The 8,605-nt window shown below is 47.6% G+C and overlaps 1 protein-coding gene across 1 annotated transcript in view; it reads left to right on the top strand.

The window, feature by feature from the left end:
* TMEM183A (transmembrane protein 183A) overlaps positions 1–1,429 on the top strand; it is a 28,833-nt gene extending 27,404 nt beyond the window's left edge. The window contains exons 10-11 of the mRNA XM_006887976.1: positions 969–1,140; positions 1,307–1,429. Of these exons, the coding sequence (XP_006888038.1) occupies positions 969–1,140; positions 1,307–1,429 (295 nt within the window). The remainder of the gene's footprint in view (positions 1–968; positions 1,141–1,306) is intronic.
* The last annotated feature ends 7,176 nt before the right edge of the window (positions 1,430–8,605 follow it).

An 8,605-nucleotide genomic window follows, 5' to 3' on the forward strand; every position in this document is an offset into this window, starting at 1 on the left:
TAATTTTTATGACCTTGCAAAAAAGGTGATAACTTACTATTCTTGGGTGAGGAAGCAGTATCAGTGACTTATCCAAGGTCAAACAGCCAGTAAATGGCAAAACCAGAATTCTGATCCAGGTCTGCACATAAACAATGAAGAAGGTCGCTTTGTTTTTCTTGTGATACATACGATACTAAAGGGGAGGAGGTAAAATGTACATAAAAGTGTGAATAAAAATGCAATTGTATGCTTGATCCCTAAGCAGCCTCAAAAGTGTAAGTAAAGACTGATGAAGGAATCTTTTAAATAATGTTTCTTTTTTAAATTAAAATACAATCTAAACCAAGAAAAGTTATTACAAGAATGATAGTGGCATATTTTTCATTGAATTGTTAGGCATTTATTAGTCTGAAGGTCATTTTAAAAATGCATCCCATGTGGAAATGAATCTGAACCACCAGCATTTAGTGACTGCCCTTCGCTTTGTGCTGTGGCGCTATTCTGTGTGCGGGACCTCTTGTCCCTGCAGAAATGCTAATGTCCTCCTCGTGGTCAGAGGATTTATTGTAGGTAATATACTCTCAGAAGTAGGCACAAGTGATTTTGTTTTGGATTCCCCCCCCCTTCCTAAACAGATAATGGTGCTGCTTACCTGCCATATCCCTGTCCTTTGTAACCAGTGAACAGTGCACTGAGATGGTATACGTGTTGGGGTGGTTCTTAGCATGAGCCACATGGCCAAATTAGGATTTTTTTCCTTACCATTCTCTCTACCCTGGATATTTAAAGAATATTCTTAGGCAGCATCTGCTTAATACCGCTGCTAGTCCCCAATTATAGTTAACCTTACCCCACAGTGAGAGTAGTACTAGAACTGAACAGTGAGTCTCAGTCCTGGACAAACAGCATTTGGACATTTAAATAATAAAAAACCTAGAGAGTAGATGCACCCAGCCTTCACGCTGCACAGGCTGGATCCCCGACAGCCTGAAAAACAGTGTCAACAAAGACCACCAGACAGCGGCCACCCACTACGCCAGCATGGACCCAGCCGTGGTGCACCACCCTGAGCTCAATGGGGCAGCCTACAGATATCCCCACCCCCCCGGTGTGGTGGGCATGGCCCCCACCGGCATCCCCGCCACTGTCGAAGGCACCGTCCCCAGCTCCATGTCCTTGCCCCATGATCTGCCCTCCACCCCCTGTGGCCCACCCACCCCACACCCCATCTCCTGGCCAAACTGTCCAGCCTGAGATGGATAGAGACCACACTAGTGACCAGTTGTAGCCCAGGCAGAGCTAGCTGTCTGCCCTCCGGCCGCAGACCGAGGCACAAGAGGTGGTGGCATCTCTGGGGCCCCAGCACCTAGAGGCTGGCCTTGTAGGTGGGGAGCGGCAAGCAGAAGCCCCCCTCATCCCCGGACTTGTCCTGCGCAACCATCGTTAAGCAAAAGAAGTTAGTAGGTAGTTAATGTGGCACGGGCACCCCGGGGCCAGGCAGGCTGCAAACTTCTCAGGACAATGAATCTCTCCCGTTTTCTTTTCATGCTACACAGTGCATTGTTTTTCTACCTGCTTGTCTTATTTTTAGAATAATTTAGTAAAATAAAAGGCTGTACCCCTCATCCCCTGATTTTGGCGTGAGTCTCCCGATTCTACATGAAGTAAGTGCCGTGAAGCACGAGGAAGGCAGCTTTCCTCCCCAGGCCACCCGCCTGCCCGCCCTCCACACTGCCCTGCAGTGGTCACGGTGGCGGCTCCTGCCCCAGGCCATCCTGCTGATGTGTGTGGTAGGGTAGCAGCATTTTGGTTAAAATCATGTTTGTGACTGTAACCATTTGTATGAATTATTTTAAAGAAAGAAAAGTCCCAGGAAAAAAAACAAACCCAAAACTCTACATTCAAGAGTTGCATCTTTGTGGCAGGAGGAGAGAAGCACAGAGTAGTTTTCTGAACTAAAACATGCCATGAAATGGGAGGAATTTGTCCCAGTGGATTGTGGATTCCATTTAGAAATTACTTTTTTAAAGGGAGTGAAATAAATTTGATGTAACAGTTATATTCTGACTCAACTTACGGGTTTTTATGTTAAACTCCATGGTAAGATGGTAAGATAGATACTGCCTCAGCTGTTCTTTCAACCTGATACTGACAAAGTTTGAAGTCTTGGCTGGTTATCATGGCTTCAGCCTTCCCTCTGCAATGGTCAAGCCACCTTTTCTAGATTTACAATGATTCACGTTCATTAATCAAAGGATGTGAGGTGTTTAAAGCATTTCTATTTGTGAGAGCTACAGACCACCTGGAGAAGAGTTGGAACTTAGAGGTAAAAATCTAATTTTCACTTCCTTTTGCTCTGAGAGTCAGACAAGTAAAATAACACATATTTTGCCTCGGTTCTCACCTCCCAAATAGAATTACTCAGACTTTTCTATTTCCTTCCAGAAATGCAAGGAAATGAAGCCAAATGGTGAATTCTTTTGGGGATAAGGAGAAGAAAAAAAACCCACCCCAAAACTTAAGGTTCCACGTGCCATTGATTTCAGCTATAACACTTGTTGTGTATATAGCTATAAATACATATATATACACATTGTATGCATAAAAATGGTTCACACTTCTTGGCAGTGCTTACTGAGTATTCATCAAAGATTTGAGTAGGCTTTGTGATGAATTTTCACAAACCAGATGCGAAAGATTGCATTAATAGCTACAGGGGACAGGATAGGGAATAATTCAGGAAAGTGTAGAGGTTTAGCTGAAATATGTCATCTGGGAATTTTGGCATTTGAAACTGCCTTCATACTATGTTATATATAATAGACATTTTATAGTAACAGTGTTAAAACAGCCAGGTGCCTGGAGGCAAGCAACACACATTCACCAGTGCAGCTCACAGAAATTTATCTAGATTTCAGATTGTACTACTTTAAAAAAGAAAATAATGGTGTAAACGAGATCAAAAGTGGGCAGGAGAGCAGATGTGAAAGGTGAAAAACCAGTGGCTACATGGCCAGGGTCAAAGCCAATTTATGGAACCAGTTAAATGAAGAACAGTGGTGACCAGTGGGTGCGTGTTGCACCTAGGGCTCCCATCTCACTGGGGACGATGTGGTCTTGGGTCACAGCGCCTCCTGGGGGAGCCACGGCCTCGCCCTGGCCTCGTGGGGGACGCTCAGGGTCCTGCCAACATGGCGCATCATCAAAGGCACCCTAGTCACGTGCCGGGGCCGGGCGCGCCCGGGCAGGGGGCCGGGCCCGCAGGGGGCGTGGCCGTGGCGTGCGCGGCAGGGGCGGGGCCTCGGGGTTGGGAGCTCTGGCGGCAGAGGCTGCAGAGAGCTCGGCGCTGGCTCAGCTCGCTCTCTGTCTCGAGGACGCGTCGGGCTCTCCAATCCGGGCGGCTCCACTGTCTCCGTGCCGCTGGCCTTCAGTGGTTACGGCCAGGTGAGCTCCCAAAGGCCGGGTTTAAGGGAGGGATGACTCCCACCTCCAGCCACTCTGTTTCCTCGCAGACTGGGGAGGGGTCCCTGTATAGGGCGTGCTGGGAGACAACTCCCTTTTTTACTTGCTTGTGTCATCTCTGGCAACATTGGGATTGTTGCCTCCGCCGTCCCTCACCGGCCTTTGCAGTGCCCTGTGCCCTTGCGGGTGTGAATGGGGGGCGATGCCTGATTTGTGGGGAGGGCGTGGAGTTTGCCTGCAGCTCCCTCAGCTGCGGAGAAGGGGGGCTGAGTTGGCTAGTCTCCCTATGAAAACTGCCTGGATGTGCCTCCATTTCCCCGCCAGAAGAGTCAGAGGAAAGCGCTTCCAGCCCTTGGCCCAGCTCCACTCCTTGGGGTATGCAGAGGGCCAGGGTCTTCGTGCCTCTCAGGGGTCTTAATCCTTCCCGAGGTCCTCCTAAGGCCCCCTGTTTGCTGTTGCTGGCTCTCCATCCCCCGATTTGCCAATCCAGGGCTCTGCTGTAGATGCCCCATCTCTGCAGTGCCAGAGCGGTGGGGTAGAAGGAGTGGCCAGCCCGAGGCCTGGTGGGAGTGGGGGGTGGGCGCAAGAGGAAGGAGAGACTGATGCTGAAATTCCTGAATAAGAAGAGTGGGAGTGGGGAGCTTACTTTGTGTGAGGCAGTGGGGATGCTTCCGGTACAGATCCTGCCAGTTTTGATGGTGGGTGGGAAGAGAGAGGTCGGGTTGGAGGACTTGGAAATGTAGTGTGGGTGTTTTTCTTGAGGAGGGATCAAGGCCAAAGTGCCACTAGGTGCTGATGTCACCTTTGAGGAGAAGTATATAGATACTGGCCATGTCTAGTTGAGAGGCAAGGGAGTTGAGGCTGCTGGTCCACTCTTTTTTTGGGGGGTAGCAGGTGGTTAAGAAGAAGGCCCTAGTTAGCATGGAGATTGACCACCTCCATCTAGGTGTGAGTTTAAAGGGCCTCGCTAGGAGCCAGGGACCAGATTGCAAGACTTGGCCTCACTCTTTCTCAGGATTGTTGGGACCACCACTTAGAACTTTAACATCCAGCAAGCATTTACTGGGCACCTACTACATGCCAGATACAATTATGTGCTAGTTCTTCCAAAGGGAATTTAGGAGCATGGAGCAGCTGGCAGAGCCACAGAGTAGGTACTCTACTGAACATATCCTGCGCAAGTCTTATTTTTTATTTTGTTTTTGCATCGCTATTAGGAAAAGAAAGAGAACCTGTCCACATGCTTCTAGTTGTCCAAACTAGATTCCAACTCTTCTTTAACTGGCCTGGTGGTCCCAGGTGAGTTGCTTTGACAGAAAGGGCAGTTAGAATGATTTTTCCTTGATTATTTTTTAGAGCTTTGTCTTGAGGAGGCTTGGAGGAATGGTATCTCAAAGGAATGGGGCCGTGAATGGCACCAGGGTTCCTGGGGGCCATGAAGGCTCTATACACCCAGGCCAGGGGGAGATGCCATGTCTGGGAGATGACCAAGCATGAGGGGAGAGGATGTGAATGGGAGTGCTCATCCAGTCCTGGCTGTGTGCTGCTCTGTGGTCTCCTGATGGCTGGTGATGGAGTGTCTGGGCTTTGGCCGCTGGGTTGTGACAAGACGCCAAGCTCCTGAGCCCCTCTCTGAGTTGATTGTGCCCCTCTCTGAGTTGATTGTTGAAGTCTTAGTGCTTGGAAAGAGTTACCAGGGCTTGTTTGTTGGTCTTCGGAAGGGAACAGGGCTGGGACTTGGGAAGATGATTAGGGTCAGGGTGTGAGGATGAAGCAGAGGTAGAAAGTTGGACAGGGCCAGGGAGCTGCATTCTGTGTGGAGGGGCTTTAAGATGTGAGGAAGCTTGCCAAGACCGATTTTTAGTGTGCTGCTTGGGACAGTTGTTAGGTGCCGTCAAGTATGACTCATAGTGACCCTGTGAACAACAGATCTGAGCTCTGTCCTATCCTGTGCCATCCTCATCTCTAACACACTTGAGCCCACAGCTGACAGGAGACCCTAATATACTAGTTCGTTGGATGAGTTGCTACAAGGCATGGTGACTGAATGGTTTGTGTGTGCGCCTGTGCACGCACGCACGCTAGCATGTCTTGGAGAGAGAAGGTGCGAGGAATGAGAGAACGAGGGAATGAAAGCAGCCTCAGAGTCTGGGCTCTAGGTAGGGGGTTGGAGAATGTGAGAGAAGGGAGTGCAGTCGGAGGAGGGGCAAGCATGCATGGCAGCCACATGAAGTCACCATCTGTCCCCCCTCTGGCCCGCTAGCTCACTGACCTATAATTAGCTCTGGAGGGCATGTGGTGCTGGCTCGCACAACTGCGGCACTTCGGGTGGCCAGTGGAGTGAAGAGGGGCTGGGGTGCTGAGTGTTCTTGGAAAGGGGCTGCTTCCATGGTCCTGCACTTGCTGTCCCAGGAAGGGCCTGAGGGAATTGAGAGTGTCTTCCTGGGCAGGGCTGCGGGTGGTGGTGATGACAGCGGGGATAACCGTGGAGGAGACCTGTGATCTCTGATGGTTTGAAACTCCAGGGCCTGGCAGAGCCTGAGGAGCCCCTGCTTACCCCACCCCTTGCTCACCAGTTATATACAAAGCAAGATGTCTTTCCAGCTCCCTGCTCTGCTTCCTGAGAGGCTTGCTTCTTGCAGCGCTCACACCACCCCTCAAGTAGCTTCTGCTCCCTCAGGTGGTGTAAATTCCAGTACAGCACTGCTTCCTGTCTTCAGAAGTCAGGCCTGAGTGGCCTTGGCTGGGCCACCTGGTTCTGAGAGAGCTGGAGGAGAAATTGCCACTCGCTCATTCACTTGGTTATACTCCAAGTGAGGCTCAGCACTGACCCCAGGCTGTGCCAGAGACAGCATGTCTGTCACAGGCCATTCTGGATTGCTCTCAAAAGATTTGGTGTGTATGTTGCCTCAAGTAGATGGTGAATTTCTTGAGAGTTGAGATTGTATCTTAATGTCTTTTACATCAGTAAGAATTCCTATCATAGTATTAGAGTCATGGAAATCACTTAGTAAGTGCTTGTTGGATTAAATTAGAGGCCTGTCTTCTGATCCCCTGGGTCACAAGGCCTCTTTGCAACTGGAATATTTAACCTAGGCCAAGGAAGCCTCTGTGGATCCAGTACAGTGGTGTTGCATCTTATTAGAGGAATTTGATTCTTTAGGTAACACAATAGAGTAACTATCCCTTCAAAGCGTGATTTGCAGGTATAGGTTTATAACTCTGAATACTAATACTAGTGTGTGTGTGTGTGTGTGTGTGTGTGTGTGTGTTAATTGTTTGAATATGCAGTAGGGCTCTTTGGTGGCCTAGTGGCTAAGGAGTTGCACTGCCAGTCTACAGGCAGGAGGTGCAAATATACCAGTTGTGTTGTGAGAAAAAGATGGTCATTCTGCTCCTGTGCAATTTACAGCCTCTGAAGACTCACTGGAGGGCCAGCTATGAGTCAGTTCAGGTGTGACAGCATATAGTAACAACAACAACATATATATAGTATATACATTATCATATAATGATATATTTAGCATATATTTAATGGTACATATAATTAATTGTGGTTACTACCAGATGAAACTATCATTTGTCTGGTCGTTTGCATGTTGCTAGAAGTTATATCATTAGTGTTTCAAATACCAGCAGGATTACCCATAGCAGCCAGGTTTCAGCGAAGTTTCAAAACTAAGGAGGACCTGGTTATCTATTTCTGGGTGGGGGTGGGGGTGGGAATCGGTCAATGAAAACCTTACGAATAGCAGCAGATCATTGATACAGAAGGTGAACTCCTCAGATTGGAAGACACTCAACGGACAACAAGGAGATTTCAAAATTGAGTCAACCTTAATGTTGTTGTGTTAGGTGTCATTGAGTTGAGTACGACTCATAGTGACCCTGTGAACAAAAGATATGACCCCTGTTCTATCCTGTGCCATCCTCACATTTCCTGACACACAAGAGTCCATTGCAGCAGTCACTGTGTGAGTCCACCTGGTTGGACTTCCTCTCCTTCGCCGACCCTCCACCCTTCCAAGCATCTTGTCCCTCTCCAAAGAATAGCCGTGCCTAGCAATATGCCCAAAGTGTGTGAGGCAAAGCCACATCATTCTTGCCTCCAAAGAGTACTCTGGCTGCACCCTTTCAAAGACATATCTGTTTGTTCTCTTGGCCGTCCATGGGATGTTCAGTACTCTTCTCCAGCACCACAGCTTAAAGGCATCACTTCTTCTTCTGTCATCCTTATTCATTGTCTAGCTCTCTGATGCATAGCAAGTGATCAGAAAGACTACGGCCTGAATCAGATGCACCTTAGTTCTCAAAATGACCTTTCTCCCCAAGAATTTGGAGAGGTCTTTAACTGCAGATTTTCCCAGTGCAATGTATCTCCTATTTCCTCACTACTTGTTCATTGTGGATCCATGTAAGATGAAACTGTTGACAATTTCAATCTCCTCTCCATCCATCATGATATTGTCTATTGGTCCAGTGGTAAGAATCTTTGTTTTCTTTACATTGAGATGCAATCCATACTGACCATCTCTTTGTTGTTGTGAATAATGTAGCAGTAAACATGAGTGTGCATACATCTGTTTGAGTTGTGGCTCTGGTTTCTTTAGGGTATATTCCCAGTAACAGAATTCCTGGATAAAATGATATTTCTAATCCCAACCTTTTGAGAAAGCGAAGTAAAATTTCTGAACAGAAGATTTGAAAGGGTGACTTAAGTCAGCAAAGTATTATAATGAAATGTGTAAAGACTTGAAGAAACCAAAAGAGAAGACATTCTTGGCATTTCTCAAGCTGAAGGTACTGGAGAAAAATTTAAGCCTTGGGCTCCACTATTGTAGGATTCTGCGGAACAAATATTGAAAGACACAGGAAGCATTAAAAGAAGGTAGAAGGAATTCAAAGCATCATGTACCAAAAAGACTTGGTAAACACATAGCTTTTTAAGGCAGTAGCATAAGATCAAGACCTGATAGTCTTGAAGGAAGAATTCCAAACTGCACTGAAGGCACTAGTGAAAAACCACGGTTTCAGGAATTGATGAGATAGCAGTTGAAATTTTTCAACAAATAGATGCAGTGTTAAAAGTGTTTGTCTGCTTCAACGATTTAGACCCTCCCAGAAGAGCTGTGGGTGAGCATTAACATTACTGGTAAGTATA

The sequence above is a fragment of the Elephantulus edwardii genome, unplaced genomic scaffold (assembly GCF_000299155.1).
Source record: "Elephantulus edwardii isolate Elephantulus edwardi_28Jun2011 unplaced genomic scaffold, EleEdw1.0 scaffold00063, whole genome shotgun sequence".
NCBI lineage: Eukaryota > Metazoa > Chordata > Mammalia > Macroscelidea > Macroscelididae > Elephantulus > Elephantulus edwardii.